This window comes from Labrus mixtus, chromosome 16 (assembly GCF_963584025.1).
Source record: "Labrus mixtus chromosome 16, fLabMix1.1, whole genome shotgun sequence".
NCBI classification, from domain to species: domain Eukaryota; kingdom Metazoa; phylum Chordata; class Actinopteri; order Labriformes; family Labridae; genus Labrus; species Labrus mixtus.
The window spans coordinates 5,033,470-5,054,508 of record NC_083627.1 but is presented as its reverse complement, the minus strand read 5'-3'; the positions used below and the strand labels follow the sequence as shown (position 1 = coordinate 5,054,508).

The 21,039-nt window shown below is 40.8% G+C and overlaps 2 protein-coding genes across 3 annotated transcripts; both read left to right on the top strand.

The window, feature by feature from the left end:
• Nucleotides 1–728: 728 nt before the first annotated feature.
• Nucleotides 729–12,969, top strand: LOC132991589 (probable ATP-dependent RNA helicase ddx6). 2 transcript variants are annotated; one of them, XM_061060386.1, is made up of 13 exons: nt 729–893; nt 2,233–3,336; nt 3,414–3,518; nt 4,455–4,584; nt 5,081–5,227; nt 5,461–5,555; nt 5,698–5,820; nt 6,275–6,403; nt 6,695–6,811; nt 7,206–7,269; nt 7,367–7,468; nt 7,944–8,164; nt 8,248–12,969. In XM_061060386.1, exons 2-12 carry the CDS (start codon nt 3,079–3,081, stop codon nt 8,156–8,158), a joined length of 1,485 nt encoding a protein of 494 aa, XP_060916369.1. In that variant the 5' UTR covers nt 729–893; nt 2,233–3,078; the 3' UTR covers nt 8,159–8,164; nt 8,248–12,969. The 2 variants fall into 2 exon arrangements, with proteins under 2 accessions (XP_060916369.1, XP_060916371.1); XM_061060388.1 differs by having other exon boundaries at nt 729–897; nt 2,236–3,336.
• A 974-nt stretch (nt 12,970–13,943) lies between these two features.
• tomm40l (translocase of outer mitochondrial membrane 40 homolog, like) lies at nt 13,944–20,460 on the top strand. Its single transcript, XM_061059081.1, has 10 exons — nt 13,944–14,093; nt 16,140–16,351; nt 16,532–16,599; nt 16,800–16,892; nt 16,985–17,086; nt 17,320–17,425; nt 18,503–18,625; nt 18,715–18,791; nt 18,883–18,985; nt 19,740–20,460. The coding sequence occupies exons 2-10, from the start codon at nt 16,141–16,143 to the stop codon at nt 19,877–19,879; spliced, it is 1,023 nt and encodes a 340-aa protein (XP_060915064.1). The 5' UTR covers nt 13,944–14,093; nt 16,140; the 3' UTR covers nt 19,880–20,460.
• The last annotated feature ends 579 nt before the right edge of the window (nt 20,461–21,039 follow it).

Here is a 21,039-nt window from a genome sequence, read left to right as displayed (position 1 = left end):
CTGTCCAACAGACAAGTCCCACCAAAGAACATTTATACAGAAAAAAACAGAGAATAACACAAACAAACAGAGTTAGACAACAGTCAAGAGTTCCCATTTTTGGCCTGTTCAGCGAGGCCTTTTGTTCAGGACCGCGGGGATCAGGCTCCTCCCGAGGTGAGCCTTTCTGCACCTCAGTGCTCTATACCTCCGTCCTGAGGGAAGTAGGGCGAGGTGAGTGTTCAGTGGGTGTGTGATGTCCTGTTCTATTGAGGTTGCAATGCGTGTGATGGCCCTGTTATTGAGTTCTGTTAGGTTGGGTGTGGGGAGACCGATTATTCTGGCAGCTGTGGTTGTGATGCGTGTGAGTTTGGCCTTGTTTTTTTTTACAGATAACATGTTGAAGAAGCAGGTGGAACAGTACAATAAGATGGGCTGGATCATGCTCTGATAGAGCAGCAGGAGGAGATGGGGGATTATATATATATAATATATATATATAATTAAACATTTTATAGTTATTCCTTTCTATCTTACATATGATTTATATGATGACAATCAGAGTCAACCCGCCGCTTTCAACAATATTGTCACCTATGACATTGTTTCTATTTCATTGTAAAAAATTAAAGAATTTTCTTGCCATCAGTTGTGAAATATTAATGAACTAAAAAACAGTAACCAAGAGTGACAGCAGGTGGCAGCAGCGCGGTGAGCGACACATGTAATAAACATGAGCGAGACGCCGAGGAAGAGGAGACGAAGAAGAAGGCGACCATGTTGATTTAAAGGAATAAGAAACACAATAGAGGCGATTAATTTCAAGTAAAATTCAGTTATTGAAGCGAATTATAAAGAAAGTAGACAAAACGCTGCATACTGAGCATCCCTTGTATAATAACAAAGAAACTAAGGTAGGTTTTCGGTGGCGTGGACGCGTTTAGTTTCGGTTAAAAACATCGAGGACTTGTTGTGAGCTGTTAGCTTAGCATGTAGCTCACGTTAGCTGGTGGAGTTATTTGTGCTAAATTAGCCTTGATGCTAACGAGCTTGCTAATTGTGCCATGTAGCGTTTACGACGAAATTATAAAGGACCTAAATTTAAAACGCGTTCAACTCGATTGTCGTCAATAAAAACACGTTTGTGATCTTATTTCGTTAATAAAAGTCCGTTAGAAAAACGAAAAGCGAATATTTCAACGGCTTAGCGGCTAGCTGCGAGCTAACAGTGATTTTGCCTGACGTTTCTATACAAACGCAGCTTCAGGCTAAAGTCGTGTTATTGATTTATTAAACCAACACGACTGAAATATAACAAAACTGAAGTGCTTATTTTAAATTTAATCACCTTAAATGTTTTGTAAACCAAGAAAAAAAGATAAATGTTGATTTTTAATGTCGAAAACAGACAGTTTGAAGCTTGTTTTAGTGAATTAACTGAAATCCTAGTTTCAACTTTTAATTAAATATTTATTATTTAATTATTATGAGATGTATTACTACCAGAGTTAAGGTTTGGACTGTGGAATAATGTTTGGTTAATATTGCCTGTTAGTGCTTCAATAATCAGGTTCACCTGGAGAAAAAATGTAATCAAGGATTCAGCAGCAAAAAAATATATATTCTAAAATGTTTAACCTTTCTGTCAACTTTCTTTCCTTCAGTTTTCCCAGACTTTTTTGATGTTGAATACCAATTTAAAAACAAGTTTAATTTATCTATAAAAAGTAAAATTGTATTTTTTATTTAACTGATGTAAATATGTTTGATTTTTAACTTCAATTTTTATTTTTAATAATATTCCCATCTCCTGTTTTCTTCAGTTGCTGAAATGCAAAAATTTCCTCCATGGGGGATCAATAAAGTTTATCTTTATCTTTAATTTTTCACCAATATGATTTTTATTCACAAGTTAATTGGACCGATTAAGCAATGCAATGTAAGACTTCCCAATTGTAATGACTTTCTTTGTTGTTTGCGATTTTGACAGAATGCAGTTAAATTAGAAAAAAAAATTGGTCTTTAAATTGATTAGAAATCTGGAACAGCAGATTAAGAAATACTCCAAAAAAATTAAAATACTCGTAATTGCTCATATAGGTCAATATAAATACTCTTTGCATCTAGGAAAACACAATCAGGAAATGTTTTTAAAATTTAGAATCTGAGTGATTTTTCCGCTGCTCTTGGTTAATGCTTTAACGTTCTGGCTGTTCTTTGTTTTTTATTTGTTTGTTTTTTTGTTTGCTTTAGGAGACAAGTTTTGAGTTTTTGGCTGATTTAGCAGAAGCGGAGGGTTTTTCACGGCCACACTCACACAGTTCACACCCCGACCTGAAGACCTGTGGTGACGGGGAGAGAGGGTCGAACACCTGGAAGAGAAAGGAAACACACACTGAGGACTAAAAAGGGGTGGAAAGCTTTTGGCTTTGGACTAGATAACACCCCTTGTATGATTACGGATTTCAGGATCAAGGTTTTTTTTTCTCGTGTGAACTGACCTATATCCACGCAGTGGACATCAGCAGAGAGCATTACAGACTATATGATTTTGGGGAAATACCTGTACAAAGTTGGACACCCTATTTCTTCAAGGACAGGGATATTGAGCAACTCTTATGGACTCAAAGTGAAAACAGGAAATATTGTTCACTTTAGGAACAGAAGTTTGAGCATTGAAATAAGATTATATTGAAGAAGCTTTCCCCAAGTTCAATTGCCTTAGTTGTTCTATTTCAGGACTTAACCGCTTTGATACTTGTTCACATATAATTTTTCTATACTGTGGACAAGTATATTCATGCATATAAATGCAAATTTCTCTTCATTTCGAAGAGCTCTTGTGTAAAAACATTTTTTTTTGGTGTTGTTGTTCCTGTACGTCAGTCACTCTGTGACGGGACCGAACTGCACGTACATGTGTATATGTAAATACTACCAATTGACTTCTGTCGTAAAAGCTTTGGACTTAAAAATAATAGAGAATATTGTTTGTTAATGCTTTATTAAACTTTTTTACTTTGAAGAGAATTTTTAAAAAGAAAAACCTAAGAGGCAAAAATCTAAGACTTTGAAGAGAAAAAAAAGAAAAGAGGAAAAATGGCAACTGCCAGAACAGAAAACGTTGGCCCGGTCGTCATGGGACTGAACAAGCAGAACGGACAGCTCAGAGGACAGACCAAACCAGCTCCAGTCCAGCCAGCATCCACAACTCAAGGAAAGGCTTTGGGATCAGCCCAGATAGCAGGTGCTGCCCTTCAGGACGGAGGAGGAGGAGGAGGAGGCGGCATCAAGTTTGGAGACGACTGGAAAAAGAGCCTAAAGCTCCCACCCAAAGACTGCAGGGTCAAAACCTCAGTAAGTGACGCAGATTATCTGACTTGAGAATTAAACTTCTTCTCGACTGTTGTTCTAACACTTTATGTCGCCTGTAGGATGTGACGTCCACCAAGGGAAATGAATTTGAAGATTACTGTCTCAAAAGAGAACTCCTGATGGGCATCTTTGAGATGGGTTGGGAGAAACCTTCCCCTATCCAGGTTTGTGTGCATTTGGTTAAATTTAGGGTACATACAAAGAAAAAGGCTAACACACAAAAGAAAGATGCAAAGTATTTCTGCAGTGTGTGGGTTGTCTTGTTTGTTTTTTAGAAAGTTACTGTTATATTGTAGCCTTGGCTGTTTGGCCTCGTGTAGAAGCGTAGCTGCTGAATCAAATCAAGGACATTGCATTTTCATGGTTTGCACAAATGTTTGTCTTTTGGAGTTTTTTAAAGAAAAACAACCTCTTTTTCTTTTTTTTTTTTTGGCTCATACCAGTGACTTCACCACTCCTTAAATCATCTTCAAGGCCTTTTTGCTTTGTTTTTGACATTCAAGGTCTAGAGGTGTCTTTAATTATCTGGTGTTGTAAGAAGGAAAATAAATATATTTTAAATTTAAGCTAGGGAGGAATTTGTTGGCTCTACCAGACCCCTCCGGCTATCAGACTGCGTTCAGCACCTTTTCTCCGACAGTCCAGTTGAAGGCAGAGGAGCCGTGTGTTTTACACATTTCTGGGTGGCGATGTTTCCTGGTTCTGATAGGAAAGAAAAAAAAGATGCAGTGACTTGGTTGTCAAGATTTTTCTGTGATAATGCATAATGATAACTGGAAAGTAAAGGGAGGGGTCTTAGTCTTTTCCTGAGGTTCTTGTTTAATTTTTTTTATCTTTAGATGTATTTCAAAGGTCTTAAAAGTCATTAAAATGTGTAGATACTGTTCATAACTCAGGGCAAGTGTTTTAAGTGTATTCTTTCTACCATGACTTACACAAACCTTTTAGAGTCAAACATATGAAATAAAGACTCAAACATTTTATCATACACTAAAACTTAAGTGGTTAAATGTTGAAATCATAGTGTATATGATGTAGTTTGAAAAGGACAGTAAATTGACAAAGTAAAACTATTGATGATATTATTTTGGTCCCCACAGGAGGAGAGTATTCCCATCGCCCTGTCTGGACGGGACATTCTGGCTCGGGCTAAGAACGGAACGGGGAAAAGTGGAGCCTATCTCATCCCACTGCTGGAGAGAATAGACCTGAAAAAGGACCACATACAGGGTGAGGCACCACCTGAAGTTTCAGACTGTTTCCTTCTTCGTGGAGGCGTTCTCTCTCTTATCCTTCATGCTGTACCATCAGCTTCATATTTGTGTACTAGTCCTCCTCGGTGCATAAATTTTACTTCATTATTTTATGCTTTCAAGGCTAGGAAAATTCCCCCATTCGACAAAAAAATACATTATGCAGTATTTTTTTTACCGACGCAGTAATGTAGACATGAAGCAATGTCATTATCAGTGACACAGTCGAGATAAAAAGGGAAAGTAGGTGTTATGAAAAAGGGATTTGAGAGTCTAGAAAGAGCTTGAATTATATTCAAAATAATCTTTTAGAACCCTTTTTATCTTCCCAATCTACCTCCCCTGTTCCCCCTCACAGGTTCCCATCTAATTTTTTTCCACTCTATAAACTGAATCGTCTTGTTAGTTCCACCATCTTTCACCATCCAATACATTTTGTAACAGTGGTTACATTGCTCCGCTTTATTCCACAGCGCTCGTCATGGTTCCCACCCGTGAGCTGGCACTGCAGGTGAGCCAGATCTCCATCCAGATCAGCAAACACCTGGGAGGAGTCAAAGTCATGGCAACCACAGGGGGTACCAACCTGCGAGATGACATCATGCGTCTGGATGAAATCGGTAAGAATCTCACAAACACACAATGTCAGGAATTTATATTTTCTATTCTCGTTGAGAAACAGAGGTCAGTGTGTGTGTTTAAATTATACAAACAAATAGTCTATTAATCTGTATTGTTAAAGGAGAGGTTAGGTTGAGGTACAAACCAAATTGAATGCAAGAAAAAAATGATATATGAATGTTTATGTTTCTAACCTTTTTATTTAATTGTAACCGTATCCTGTTTTCCACAGTGCATGTGGTCATCGCCACGCCTGGTAGGATCCTGGACTTGATAAAAAAAGGAGTGGCAAAAGTGGACAGGGTCCAGATGATGGTGATGGATGAGGTAATCATGAATTCAAACAATAAATGTACTCAGATCTGCAACAACGATTTAAATGATCTAATTCTCGATCAGTTTTTCTGACAAGTCCGTCTCCTTCCATGATCGTTAAAATCTTCATGTGAAACCGTGTGTTTCCTCTCAGGCGGACAAGCTGCTGTCTCAGGACTTTGTGGTGCTCATCGAGGATATCATCAGCTTCCTGGCCAAAAACAGGCAGATCCTTCTCTACTCTGCAACCTTCCCCATCAGCGTGCAGAAGTTCATGGTGAGTCGCCGGCTAATTGCTGCATCGCTCAGCCAACTCTGATGGCTCTCGGCCACTTGGCACCTCTTGGCTCGCACTGCAGACCAAGCTGTTCTTGCGCTGCACCCTGATCTGTGTTTGTGTCGGTTGTTATGAATGCTGTTCTTTTTTTTCGTCTGGAGCAACTCAGCAGGGGGAAGGATCTCGTTGTTTGGAGTCCCTAAAAATTAAAAATTCTATAGATGTTCTTTTAGAAGCAGTCATGCAAACAGACTTTGATGTACACTTTTATTCTTTTAAATCAGCCAAATCACCAAAAACACTCTTAGTGAGTGTGTCTTCTATACCATCGCGACTCATATTCCAGATTTGATGGTTTTGGTTAAACAACGTTGTACTTTCTTATTCATTCTTAAAACGTTTTGCTTTTCTGTCTACACTTTCTCAACTCTTTACCCCTGTGTCCTCTCTGCAGGCCAAGCACCTTCAGAAACCCTATGAGATAAACCTGATGGAGGAGCTGACTCTGAAGGGCATTACTCAGTACTACGCCTACGTCACAGAGAGGCAGAAAGTCCACTGCCTCAACACGCTGTTCTCCAGGGTAACCGACCAACTCTGCATTCACACTGTCCATGCTTTTAAACTGCCTTCCCTGCAGTCACACACTCTAGAAATGTTCAGAAGCCGTAGCATTTTGTTAATATCAGAAAAACAGACGTGCGTGCTTGCAAGTTTTCATGGCTGCATCTCAAGTTTGAATTCTTTCTGCTGTAAATCTTTACCAAATCAGCCACTTAAGAGTTTTTATCTGAAGCAGTAAAAAGGACACAAGGTTGATGTAATGGTCTCTTTTAACATGTTTTTTTTTTCATTCTCTCTCTCTTCATCACAGCTTCAGATCAACCAGTCTATCATCTTCTGTAACTCCACTCAGAGGGTGGAGCTCTTAGCCAAGAAGATCACTCAGCTGGGCTACTCCTGCTTCTACATCCACGCCAAGATGATGCAGGTGAGGGAGGCACAGCTGAGAGAACATTTTTGCGACATTTAAAATGGGATTCCAGCCTGTTCGATATATATACTTATGACTGTGATGTCCTGGTAGCTGATTTGAATAAGACACATGCCACTCAACTTGTTGGCTCTACCCAGCAAAGGTCGTAATCCTCCCGTTTGTTTCCTGTAACATCTGATATCAGAGTTAGAGTTAGATAAACTTAAACTCCACATTTTATGACAATTACTTGATATTAAATGTTTGAGAGATATTTAACAAAAATAATTAAAGGACAAATTAGATGTCTCTGGATCTCTGGGCGCTCCTTGAGGTCGCGGGATCTTGAGTGGTGTGAAGTAGCCAGAGCTCTTTTTTGAAACATTTTGTGTCTTTATTTTGTTCCCAGGAGTACAGAAACCGCGTGTTTCATGACTTCAGAAATGGGCTGTGCAGAAATCTGGTCTGCACTGGTGAGTTTCTGTTTTTTTTACTTTAAAACTAGCTGTCCATCTAGATTAGAGAACGGTATCAGATATTATAATCTTAAGTTTCCGTGTCTTCTTACAGATCTCTTCACCAGAGGTATCGACATCCAGGCTGTCAATGTAGTCATCAACTTCGACTTCCCTAAGAATGCTGAGACTTACCTCCATCGTATCGGAAGATCAGGTACGTTGTTGGACCCAAAAAGTAATAAACGGATTCAGTTTAAATGTGTCTGTTTTGATTATAATGACGTCACCCACTGGTTTCTGAAAAGGCCTTGTGAAGCCTAATGATGGCAGACACCATATTGGAAATGCTGACTCCAGCTAATAGAGAAGCAGACAATCTTATTTTATACTTTACTGAAGTCAGTTGGGAGGAGAAGATGGGGGGGATGACACACTGCAGAGGAGCGAGGTTGGATTTGTTGGGCTTCACAAGGCCTTTTCAGAAACCAGTGGGTGATGTCATTGAGACTACTGTTTGTCCGTATGTTATACAGTCAATGTATATGTAGAAACGAGATAATGAGAGACAGAGAAGATGAACAAGGTAGCAGCTATTTTGAAAAACGATGACTATCCTGCATCACTTTTTATAAATACGATGGGTAGAAGCTATCAGTGTATTTTTATTTACCGTGTCCTGTCACTCTCAGGGAGGTTTGGTCACCTGGGCTTGGCCATCAACCTGATCACATCAGAGGACCGCTTCAACCTGAAGTCCATCGAGGACCAGCTGGTGACCGACATCAAGCCCATTCCCAGCAGCATCGACAAGAGCCTCTACGTGGCCGAGTTCCACTCGTCCGGAGCGGACTGCGACGTGGAGGAGGTGGAGGAGAAACCAGGACGCCAACAGGACAGCACCTAAAACAAGGCAAGACTCTGGTAGATGACGACTTTTGCAAAAACAAAAAGATGAGACCCGTCTTCCTAATCTGAAGTTCTGTCTTCTTTTAGGACTTTGGGACACACCGGGCTTTTGCACAGACATCGGCGCTTGCACACAGGCTTCAGGCAACTCTTCACTTTCACATTTCTCACTCGTTTTCAGAGCCTGTCAAATTAATTCATAGGCTGTTTTTATTTTCAAACATTTCCTTACGCTAATCCTCAGCGAGAGCTGCTTCATTCTTTGTTGTTAATAATTCAGAAAATGTAACTTTATTGTTTTGCACCAAACTCAGAGAGGACCGTGCATCCTACTAATGAGCTCAGCGTATCTTGGTGAGACGGCAGTTCAGTCGGTATCAAAGCTGTTTTGAAGCGGTCGTCCTTGGAGACAGTTTTTCTTTGCCAGCAGAGACGTTGGTCTATTTTTTAACGTTACAATGGTGCACCTCCACCAGCCATCATTCTGTCCACGTACACTGTTGTCGTCACTTAAGTGCCTTAATAACTCCTATGTGCACTCATCCATTCATCACCTGCTGTCGTCCACAAGCAGCAGAGAACGAGCACAAATAAAATGAATTTATTATAAACCCAAGTTTATTTAAACATCCATTATGCAAGGGATAAAGACAACGCACACCTTTTCATCTCTCCTGATGAGAGGTGTGCAGAAACACGGCTCGTAATCCTTTAACCATCCTGAATGTGAACGTTTCTTTTTTAATGTGAACGTTGCAATAAAAAAAGGGCAGCTTTATTTGAATACTGCGTGACTGTTTTTCCCCTTTCGCTATAAATAAAACATGAGCAGAGTTAATATGAGAACATCGCTAAAGACACACACCCCCCCCTCTCCCGCTCCCCCTCATACTGATTCATGGATGTTAGCCTGCAGACGGCCTCATGCTGTTACACTATGGCTGTTGCTGGTGAGTTAGCCTGCACACAGCTGCGGTCTGGAGGTTATTGAACATATTAAAAAAAAATCACATCGGGCTGGTGAAAATGGAGAAATGATCGACCGCTCATGCTGGTAAATGAAAATCTAGTTTCATCTCCTGCACGCTGCGGGAATAATGCAACCAAGACGGCTTCAGAGCAGCTTTGATGGCTTTGATTTGCCTTTACTGAGATGTGATACACCATCCAGTTTTAGCACGTCCACAGAGTTAATGTTCTTTGTTGTCATTGGTGCAAAACAATAGATTTAATTTTCTGTCTCTTTTTCCTTCTTACACTGCTTCGCATTCAGTTCTTTTGTGGAAATTCAAATCAATTCATTACTGGAGCAAAAAAAAAACACATTTCTTTTGAATCCCCATCATTACAAAGTTGAAGTTGGTGAATGTATTTGTTGCCATTGTGAACGGCCCAGTGGTTGAAAGCCAAGCTCTTAAGCATATTTGTATTGCTGCTGTTGCATGTCTCCCCCCTCAGGCTTCATCTTTCATGATGTGTTCAAGGATCCCAGGGTGACAACACCTGCCTGGTAGAGAAAGAACCACACTGACTTTCAATGTTACTCCAGTTAAAGAGGGTGGAGTCTTTCTGCAGCAGCAGCAATACAATTTATCCCCCTTTTTTATCCTTTCCCCCCCAGCACAGCTTTTTTTTTTCTTTCTTTTTAAATATATATAACCGATGTGAGGGTTATGTTTTGTGAGGGGTGGGCTCTGTGTTTTGAAAAGCAAAATTGTAGCATCTTTGAACAGGCAGCTGTGACTTCTTTATTTTGTCCTCCCCTTACAGAGCGTCAGTGACGATACAAAAACAAAAGAAGACATAAAAAAGAAAGTATTTTTGCTTTTTAAGATGTATTTTTTTGACGTCGCTTAAGGTGGTTTAAAGGGGGGGGGGCTGTGAGGCTTCAGCACTGGGAAACTTCTGGAGGTGCGCTCTTTGCATCTCGAATCTTTCCCTTCTCTCTGGTACTTAAAGAAAAGCTTTGTCTCAAGTCCAAACTACACACAACACGCGTTCTGCTTCAGGATTTAAGTGCCAGAGAGAGAGCGTCGACTAAACCAGGAGAGAGTTTCTGAAAAGAGTTGAAGCACCGAGATCTTCTCCAACCTGTTCCATGTTTGTGTGACGGATAATGGAAAGTGCTACGATTCTTTTCTTTCCTTTTTCAGCAACTCGCTCCATTTTCCACTCGGGCAATCTTTATACGAGGTGTTCTGAATCATTTTGAGGAAACAGAATTGTAAATGATTCGTTGTTTACACTCGTCGTTTACAATTACAAACCAAGCAACAACAAAAAGAAAATACTTTGCTTCACGGGCGGGACGAGGATGTGGTATTTTATTTCCTTTTTTTCTTTACATGAAAAAGAATTTTCAGGATTTACATTGAAGCAAAACCAAAAAAGGAGAATGTACGAGTGTGTGTGAGAGAGAGAGAGAGAGAGAGCGAGACACATCAAGGTGTTTGTTTGTGTGCGTGTATGTGAAAGAGACAAACAAGCGACTGTTTGAACAAGGTGTGTGTGTTTGAGAGTGAAAGAGTTTGAGAGTTGTTTAAAGCTGTGAGAGGATTTTTGTTTTAACAATCATTACGTTTACATGCAGCTCCAACTAAACCCAATCTTACAACTCTATCCCATAATGTCTTCACAGTTAATTAGTTTGAGGGAATAAGTAATTTATGAAACCAATTAAATATTCATGTTTAAGAGGCTTACATTCCCGCCTCCTGCACATGAATATATTTAGTTTCCCGACGGTCTTTTAGGACTCCTTGGCCTTTTGAGAGAAACTGACCATTTGTGGACCAGACGACTCGTCCACTTTGTAAGGCCATAAAGACAGATTCCCCTCGTTGCGTTCTGGGGATGAACGGATCATCTTCGGGAAGTAAGACATGACAGGAGTATGGAGGGTAATCTCTTTACTGTGTGACAGCCGGTGATTTGGAAACAGAGACAGTATTATAAGTCAAACTGTCCCGTTAAGTTAGCAGCTGCATGTACGCGTAATAAGGTCAATGTTCTGTTTTCATGTGCAGACTCGTCTTGTTTCTGTCGACGACGTATGATGTCTTATGTATCATGTTGTTTGAACGTTTACAGTGTCAGGGATGTGTGTTTTTCTTTTCTGTCCCCCCCCCCACCCCTCTTCCTTCTGGATTCTACATTTGTTCTTCTAAGTCTCATTTCTTCAAAACAACGTCCTCCCTTGTCGTCTTTTTGTTTGTTTTAGTCGGTGGTTTATATCCCCGATTACATCCCAGACAGTCCTGTCATGATCTCCTTTGTGACCCAAAAAAACAGAGAATCCTTTTTTAGAGCTGATCCTGTCCAAGAATTTGAAATAATCGTTTTGTATTTTTTCATTTAACAAAAGAAAATCTCCTTACATTTGTCACCAACTAAAAATAAGAAATCTGCCAGACGACTTCTCGGTGGAATCAGCTGCTGTCGGCTTTCTTTGTTGCTTCAGACGCATCTTAAACTTTACATCAAAGCGACAGCAGAGATCTTAGAACAAGGTACTGAAAATAAAAATAAAAGCTGCAGTGATGCGTTTTCATCTCCAAACACCTTGTTAGGAACCATTTGATCGTAAACCCCAGAAATAGTTGTTGTTGCTTCCTGAAAGCTTTTAGGGGATGAGTTTGTCAATCTTGTGTTGCAGTCGTTCATCTGAGGTCACAAAGGAGGTCATGATGGATGCAGTTCTGAATGTCGAATGATTGGGCTGTTTTTTTGTTATCTAGTGTTGACGCGTCTTTGTGTGTGTGTGTGTGTGTGTGTGTGTGTGTGTGTGTGTGTGTGCGTGTGCACTCTGGCCTGTAGAGGCAGGTGGAGTGCTAACGGGGGGGTGGGGGGTTATTTGTCAAAACCTGTTTAAGGAAAAAAAAAAAAAAAGATTAAAAATTTGATAACGGTGAGGATTTGGGTAAAAAAAAAAAAAAGTTGAAAATTCTAAATTGGAGGAAATAAAAAAAGTAACACCTTAACTTAAACTAGTAATACCGGCTGAGCTGCCCCTTCTATCTCTACTGTGCAAAGCGAAATCAAATTGGGCTTCTTAATTCGCTGCACTGATGTAGACTCACCCACGCTCTAAAGCGTTTTTTTCGGCCAAACTAGAAGTCGAAGTCGGCAGAATTGAAGACGTAAGCTGAGACTAAGTCAAAGCAGTATTTTCCCTGAGGCGACATGGAAAGAAACAAAGCGGTGTTAAGACTCTTGGAGTGGCTTTCAAGTGTTTTTAATTTGTTTCTATGTGGCTGGAGAGAGTTACAACAGTATTTTTTTTTTACAACAAGGACAATAAGGAGTGGAAATATTCTTCACCGGCTTGCAGAAGCGTCAATCCTTCATACACATTATTGCTGTTTTTATTCCAAGAAACAATCCTGCAGTCTTTTTATTTTGACGTGGTCACTCCTCTTTTTTGAGTTTCTCGGGTGCCTCAGTGTTCCCAATTCTCCAAAAATCCAACGTTCACCCATATTTGACATCACGTTTCATCGTTATGGACGTAGCTATAAAAGACTCAAACCAGCTTGTTTTGAATGTGAGTGTCTTTTCCTCCCTCAACATACCATGATTTTCTTTTGGTTCCGTTAGAGTGAAGGTCATTTATGATTGGGTAAAACTGCAAAAAAAAACAAAATGTCACTCTTGCATTCTTTATGTTTTAAATGCTTTTTGTTTTTTTATTTCATTATAAAATGCATTGAAGAGATGCGAGGTATCTTGTGTTCATCACTCTGTCCTCTACTGTTGTAACTTGAAATACATGCAGGGGTTATACAATTGAATAAATTGGACTTAAATTTACGCTGCCTAGTGTCCTCTTTTACACATCTGTCATTACCTGAACACACAAGTATCCAAAGAATTGAGTTTTAAGGACAACATCTGTTTCATTAATTACTGAAATGTGTGACAGGCCATTGGTGGCTTTGTACGGTGGCTGATAAGTGCAAAGCAAAATTACAAATGTGAGACAAATTTACATTCTGAAAAACCTTTTTACATTTTTAGAAAACAAAATTACAAAACCAAAACACTTACACCGAGGAAAAAACACATTTACATTTTATAAAACAAATTTACAAACGACAGAATCTTGACAAAATGGGAACGTACCAAATGTCGGAAGTGACCCGGAAGTGATCGAGTGAGGGGTCATTTTGTTTTGTCGTGGTACATTCCCTTTCTGTCAAGATTCTGTCGTTTGTAAATTTGTTTTGTCTTTGGTAAGTGTTTTTGGTTTTGTAATTTTGTTTCATAAAATGTAAATTTGTCTCACATTTTGTAAAAGTGTTTAACACTGTAATTTTGCTTTGCACTTCCCAGCCACCGTAGCTTTGAGACTTCATATGTTTTTTGTCTTTACAATGGAATTTTATTTATTTAATCGGGACGATGCAATTTAACTTTCAATACAGAGCGTAAACGTGATGTGCTGCACAGAGAGTTTACAGATATTGATAATTTCCAACTCTTGTCCCTAGTTGGGCTTTTGGGTAAACAGAGTAAAAATGGAGAACCTGTACACTCGTGTTGCTGTAGCCCCTCAACCCAACATTTGACCTTGAAGAAATCCCATAGTAACAGTTAACTTCCCCCGTTGTGCTTTTCATCAGCGAAATTCTCCGCCAATTAGAAACCTCAGAATATAAAGCCCCGCCCCCTGGGAGGGATCTCCCTCCTCCATCAGCAAATTGTATTTGAGTATGAATATTACGTCATTAAAGTAAATCCACGCCCTGTGGTCCTTCAAGCTAAAAAAAGTGATTGACGTCTGTTTTAGACAATAATGTACTAGTGTCATTTTTGTTCATCCAATCATAACGTCTCTCGACAAAAAAGTGGGCGGGGCCTCGCGTAACTGACCCTCTTCCTCTTCTGCACTACCGAATACAACTTCCGGCTGTATCGTCCTCTGGAAACACAACGTGAGTAGCAACCGCTAGCTGTGTTTTATATAACAAGAGGTTTTCACCGGACACAGGTGAAAATATAAAAGGTACTTTCAGCAGGTGACGTCACACAAGCGGTGTTTGTGTTGCCTCTCGAGTATCAGCTGTTTGTTAGCTGCTAGTGTTCATTAATACACTGAATGTGCTGAGGAGCTAGCTTGGCTACATTTTGGCTTGCAGGTGAGACAGTTTTCATTCAAAGCTGCAGCTTCAATCTACGAATAAATCAGGTGGTGATCAGTGTTTCCTGCCTTTTTGAGTCACGTAACGTTTCAGTAGCTTGTGATTTACCTGCTTTTATAACCTGCTGCTGCTCTAACTTAAAGGAATAAACATGATGATCTGTGTGAAAGGTTAAAGGGGCATTCCACCTTTTGTACATAATCACACACACACACACACACACACTCACACTCACACTCACACACACACTCAGCCTGAGGCTTGAGAGGTGAATTTTTGAATGTATTTATTTAATAGGGACAATGCAATTTAACATAATTTCAATACAAAGCATGAAACTGATGTGCTGCATAAAGAGTTTATAGCTGTTGCTCATTTCCAACTCGTGTCCCCAGTTGGGCCTTTGTGTAAACAAACAGATTAAAATGTTCAACATTCAGTTACATAAAACCCCAGAACACGATATGAGGATACATTAAAATACATGTACAACAATACAAATGCTATAAACCAGTTTAAAATAGTGGGTACAGCTCTGGCTTGCTTTGAGCATTTCACCTGTTTTGTAAAAGATTATAAGTCCGAGATTAATTTTATTTCAATTCTACAATTCACTTAGCAGACGCTTTTATCCAAACTACATCAGAGAGTAAGAACAACACAAGCAAGGATTTAGAAAAAAAGAGAACAATGTCAGTAAGAGCAAACGATCAGCTTTGAGTCTGATTGGACACACAGGTGCTGACAGGAAGTGACCAGAGGCAAAGCACAACATTGAGGACAGTTCTTGAGAGCTCTAATCAGTATAGAAACCATCTTATAAGTCGTCGTTATCAAACAAAAACCATCGTCATTACCATCATCATCATCAATAATATGGAGACCATCATCATTAAGTTAGTAGGTATTCATGAAAGAGCTGGGTCTTTAGCTTTTTCTTAAAGGTGCAGAGGGACTCTGCAGATCACATGGAGTTTGGAAGTTCATTCCACCACCGGGGGGCGCCAGAGGAGAAGAGTCTAGTCAGAGACTTAGGACCCTGTTGTGAAGGTTGGATCAGACGTCTTTCATTGGCAGAGCGTAGTGGGCGGGAGGGAGTGTAGACCTGGATAAGAGAGTTAAAGTAAGGAGGAGACGTTTTTGTTTTGTCGCTGAGCAGCAGAGTTTTAAATTTGATGCGAGCAGTAACTGGGAGCCAGTGTAAGGAGATGAACAGCGGAGTGACATGTGCTCCTTTATGAAGGTTGAAGACGAGTATTTCAGGTGGTAATGTGTTCCAGAGTTTACAGCCTTTGATGGAGAAGGCTGATTGACCAAACGTAGATCTACGACGTTGTATGCTACAGTACACAGGTGTTTAATCTGTCTGATCTGAAGACAGGTGTCTAACTCTGAAAGAATAACCCTGATGATGTCACTGGGCTGGGCATTATATTGAGTTTTTTTAGATTTATCAATATATATTTTAAACGAGATACAGGGTAAGAAGTTTATATTATGGATAAAGTTTATGTTGTGTTAAAATAATGTCATATACGTTTCTTCTATTCAGCCACCACTGTCTCCTCTTCACTCTCCTCCACCTCTCAACCATCTGAGCGAAACTCAAAAAGCATCTGCATAACAAAATACACAAGCTGTGTGTTGTGCATGATTATATTTATTAATATAAATAAATGTTAATAAAGTATTTCTGATGACATAAATCTCAAATCTTAAAAGGTCTAAGTTTCATCTGTTATCTTTAACTCTGTGTTCATATACCTGCATGTATTGGCTCGCACCAATAACAACATATTCTCCTCTCTCTCACTTCTTCATTCATTTTCTCTCTGCCAGAATGGGCAGTGTTTTGGCTGCCAGCTCCCCCAACCCCCCACCCCCGACCTCTGGGGCTGCCGTGGCCCCGGGGTTGACGGTCCCGCCGGGCTTTGGGATGCCTTCGGTTTCCTCCGTGATACCCGAGGCGGCATCCGGGATGCAGCAGCAGGAGGAAGAAAACCCTTTGCCTAATCCGGGGGCTTTCGATGAGTGTCATCGCAAGTGCAAAGGTAAGCAGAGGTTACCGATGCCGGCTCAAGAAGTCAATCTCGACTTTCACGGTCCAATAAAATGCAAAATGATCCTTGCTAGTCGTGACACTTCTTCATATAATCAACATAATTGTAAAGTGTTGTACATGGTGTTGCTTCTCGTGTCTTCCTGAATCTGCACCGCTGTTTTCTCCTCAGAGGTTTTCCCCATGCAGATGGAGGGCGTCAGGCTAGTTGTCAATAAGGGCCTTAGCAACCACTTCCAGGTCAGTAAAGTTCTTTTTTTTTTTAATGAATAATTAGCAGCAGAAATGTATTTTACTGTGCACGTTTCCCTTTCAATCAGTGAAACACAAAATAAAGCCCGTCTACATCTTTGATCACTTTTTTCCACAAGTTTATGATCTGACAAAAATCTCCTGAAGCTACATTTTGAATCGCGTCCTTTTTTCAATCTCTCTTGAAGGTGAATCACACCGTGCTGCTGAGCACCATGGGAGACTCCACCTACAGGTTTGGAGCGACGTACGTTGGGAAAAAGCAGACGGGTCCAGCAGAGGTACGTCAAGTCAAATCCCTGTAAATCCCATCTGTGTGTGTGTTTCTCTAAACATAAACTGTGATGTGAAATGTGTGCTGCTTTGTGTCTAGTTCTTTCCAGTCATGGTGGGAGACATGGACAACAGCGGCAGCCTAAACGCCCAAATCATCCACCAGGTCTCCAGCGGTGTACGATCCAAACTGGCCTTCCAGGTAAAACGCTAAACTTCTTCTTCACCTTCATCGTTAGTTCAAAGAATTACCACAGAGCCAAGTTTATATTTAGAGATTCACAATGAGTCCCTTTGGTTATTATTCTTAGTGATCTGTGTTCGTGATAAAAGATGAAAATCAGCAGATTTGTATGTTTGATAAAAGGAAAGGTTATTAATCAGTGTGACTCTTTGGCTGTCATTCAAACTTTATCTTTTCTGTCATATTCTCAGACACAACAAAACAAGTTTGTGAACTGGCAAGGCGACGCTGAGATCAGAGGAGAAGATTTTACTGCAACAGTCACACTCGGAAACCCAGACGTCCTCGTCGGCTCTGGTAGGTCTTCAGTCTGTCATCTCTGTCCAGTTTGATCGAATGTTTACATTTTGTCCCCCCCCCCAAAGTCGTCACTGCCAATTTCCACATACTCTGTGCGCGCACTATGCTTCCACTCTAGTCGATGTTCCTGTTTCAACAGCGAGCGCCGGGGTCCGTCTCCAGCGCGGGGCCAGCAGCGCCACTACGCTCTGCTCTGTTTCAAATACGCTGCGGGTCTATTTTTGACGGAGCTCGCTGCAATCAGGTGTGAAGCTGGACAGAATAGAGTGGGCTAGACAGGAAAACACACACAGAGCGTGCGGCCAATTTCAAAATAAAACACATTTGAAGTATTTTAAGTGAAAAAAGGCACCAAACAAATCATCCTCAGAATGACAAAGTAACACGTGCATGTTTTTCCTCTTTATTCCTGAGTGATCTTGTAGTTCTCCTGTGATGTGTGTACAGCTCCCCATGGTGCTCAGAGTATGTGGAAATTGTCAGGGCTGCTCGATTATGGCAGAAATTGTATTAGAAATTGAAGCTTGATTAGATTGCCCAGCACTCCCTCGTGTCCTCTCACCTCGACTGATGCAGAAATCGTTCCCCCTCTGCCCGTGATGTAGAATCTTCTAATTCCTTAAACACACCACGAGGAGGCGAGGATCATCATAATCAGCTCAGTTAAACCCTTCACATGTTTCAGTCAACACAAGTTTTCTTGAGAAGATAATTCATGACTAAAATATCCTCCGTCTTTATGTGGAACAAACTCAAACGTTAATGAATTTTTTAAAATATGAACAGACCCATAAACGTTTGTACAGCAGGTTTTTACGGGTGACTCAGCTGTGCAGCTCGTCATCTGTACCCTATGTGTCGTCAAACTGATGCTTCCTCCGTCCTTATGTCTCTTTCTTGTGTTTCTCTTTAACGAGGAAACGACACGAGTGAGGGGCGTGGGGAGAAACTTTAGTGAATTCAGAAATTCTTAAAGTATTTTCTATCCTTAAACACTTCCATACCTGTGTTATCTCAGTCTGAAAGCTGACATCATATCTTAAACTGATCACCTCTTTGTTGTCCCCGTGTCAGGCATTGTTGTAACACACTACCTCCAGTCCATAACGCCGTCTCTGGCTCTGGGAGGGGAGCTGGTTTATCACCGCAGACCCGGAGAGGAAGGCTCAGTCATGTCTTTAGTGGGCAGATACAGCGGTGAGATTTCAACATTTATTTGTTGTGAGGAGTCCATAATAAGTTTCATCTCCTTTAACCGGTGTTAACTCGACCCCCGGTCTGTACAGGAAGTAACTTCATCGCCACACTGACCCTCGGCTCAGCGGGCGTTCACGCTTCATACTATCACAGAGCCAACGATCAGGTAACCGTGGTTGGTTTTTACTCCATCTGTTTGACCCACTCAGGTAAAAAAGAAGAAGTTGTGTTTAAATCTGTGTCCTGCTCTCCAACAGCTGCAGCTCGGTGTGGAGTACGAGGCGAGCACCCGCATGCAGGACACCAGCGTGTCGTTGGGCTACCAGCTAGACGTGCCTAAAGCCAATTTACTGTTTAAAGGTACGACATCTTCATAATCTTGAACAGACGTTACCACGGTGATTTACCTGCACATGGAGATGTAAAAGACTTATTTACTAGCGAACTTAAAGAGGACATATTATACCCCTTGTTCCAGCTTTTCAAACAGTCCCCCTGTGGTCTAAATGAAACATCTGTGCTGTGCTTTGGTCAAAATATAACATGAATCAAGCACCAGAGGAGGTTTGTGACCCTGTATAAACCAGCTCTCTCAGAACGCTCCGTTTTGGTGTGTGTGTCTCTTTAAATGCAATGAGCCCCGCCTCTGAGTTTTCCTGGTAGATATCACTCCTCTGCAACGAGAATAAAAATGGGCAAAAGTTTTGTTCTAGGCTGGGGGTGGAGTCCATGTGTGGAGATATCAGTGGAGTGGAGGGGATGGGATTTTTTTTTACCAGAATCCCACTGTGACATCACAAGGAGAGCAAATTTGAAACGGAGCATTTTTCACTGTGTTGTAAGACTCATGCAGACCACAAACAAAGGACTGGATGGGTTTATTTCACATTTTGTGGGTCAGTAGACTCTCAGGTTACTCAAATAAATGTTCAGAAACACTGTCAAAAGTGTATTTTTCATAATATGTCCCCTTTAAATATTCGAAGAGATGTATTGTGTCAGAATTTCTTTTTTTAAGTCTTGTAAAACGGATGCATTTTTTTTTTTGAGTCTGCAGGTATCCCTGTTTTAATTTGACTACTTGTCTTTATTCTGTGTCCTGCTCCTCTCTCAGGTTCTGTAGACAGTAACTGGGTTGTCGGTGCCACTTTAGAAAAGAAGCTGCTCCCGCTGCCGCTCTCTCTGGTCCTCTGCACCTTCCTCAACCACCGCAAGAACAAGTTCCAGTGCGGCTTCGGCGTCACAATCGGTTAGACGGACCGAGCGGTGGGTTTGTCGCCCCCCCCCCCCCCCCCCGCGGATAGACTCACTACGGACGAGCAGACTATGCCATGTTACAGCACCGTGTGTCCCGTCACCTCCATCTGGACATTTTTCATGTTTGAGTTTGATCTCATGTGCTGAATAGAAAGTTATCAATATACTCTAACGCATATAATCCTAAAATATGAATGACCTAATTGATCAGAAGTGTAACACATAATGTGATTGGTCAGGGTTTTGTTGACTGTGGACTCTCGACGAATAGAAAAAAAACTGAGCTCTTTGTTTCCGTCACTGACTTCTGTGCCTGTTGTTCCAGATTTGATTTTTTACATGTTGTTTTTTTTTTACTGTAAGTCTGTGTGTGTGCAGTGGATGATACTGTCGTCAATATTTTTTTTGGTTACAGACAAGTTTACCAGGACTGAGTGTACTGTACTGCATGTCACGTTCACAAACCATCACTTGTTTTGTTGCCTTTTGTTTATGGTACGTACATATGAAACAGTATATATATGACCTGTATATACCTCTTGGAAACTGATAAATACCATTTCTTACAAAAAAACAAACTTGGCTTGTGCTCGATTCCTCCAACTGATCACGGTTCCTGCTTTTGTGTGCATACCTATGAATTCCATAACAGGGCCCTTCCCTTTACAGAAATAAGTATTTGTAGTTTATAACCACTGTTCCCAGATTCTGTCTCAAAAGGAGAGTATATAAAATCAACCGCAAGACTCTGCGAAACAGTCTGGGGACTCGCACACAAACTGATGGCATGAGCTGACATTGAACAGAAGCAGGGCGCTGCCAGGGGTGGCGTGGGTCCCCCTTGAAATCTTATTGGCCACCAAGGTGCCGCCCCCAAATCCTCCAGACTAGGATTGGCTATTTGCCTTGCCACTTTTCAGGCTGTGTTGCAACAGGCAGCTTTCAGTGTGCAGATGTTTGTTGGCAGTTTTTTTTTTAAATGCTTTAAATTGTGACTTTGGACCTATTGTTTTGAGTCCTTGAAGAATTTAGCTTAAAAGATGTATGCTACTACTACTTTGTTACCTTAAAGACCATGTGATTAGTGCAGTCAGAAGGGTAAAGAAATGCTCTTCATTCAGCTTTGTGCTCACAAGCTTCAGGCCACCCCTACACAA

What these genes read in the sequence shown, in the direction of transcription:
- tomm40l (XM_061059081.1), top strand. Translation starts at nt 16,141, where the DNA reads ATGGGCAGTGTTTTGGCTGCCAGCTCCCCCAACCCCCCACCCCCGACC. An exon ending in GATCCAAACTGGCCTTCCAG is followed by an intron (nt 17,087 to 17,319) that starts GTAAAACGCTAA and finishes TCATATTCTCAG; the next exon opens with ACACAACAAAACAAGTTTGT. An exon ending in TTTAGTGGGCAGATACAGCG is followed by an intron (nt 18,626 to 18,714) that starts GTGAGATTTCAA and finishes CGGTCTGTACAG; the next exon opens with GAAGTAACTTCATCGCCACA.
- LOC132991589 (XM_061060386.1), top strand. Translation starts at nt 3,079, where the DNA reads ATGGCAACTGCCAGAACAGAAAACGTTGGCCCGGTCGTCATGGGACTG. An exon ending in GAAAAAGGACCACATACAGG is followed by an intron (nt 4,585 to 5,080) that starts GTGAGGCACCAC and finishes TTTATTCCACAG; the next exon opens with CGCTCGTCATGGTTCCCACC. An exon ending in CATGCGTCTGGATGAAATCG is followed by an intron (nt 5,228 to 5,460) that starts GTAAGAATCTCA and finishes TGTTTTCCACAG; the next exon opens with TGCATGTGGTCATCGCCACG.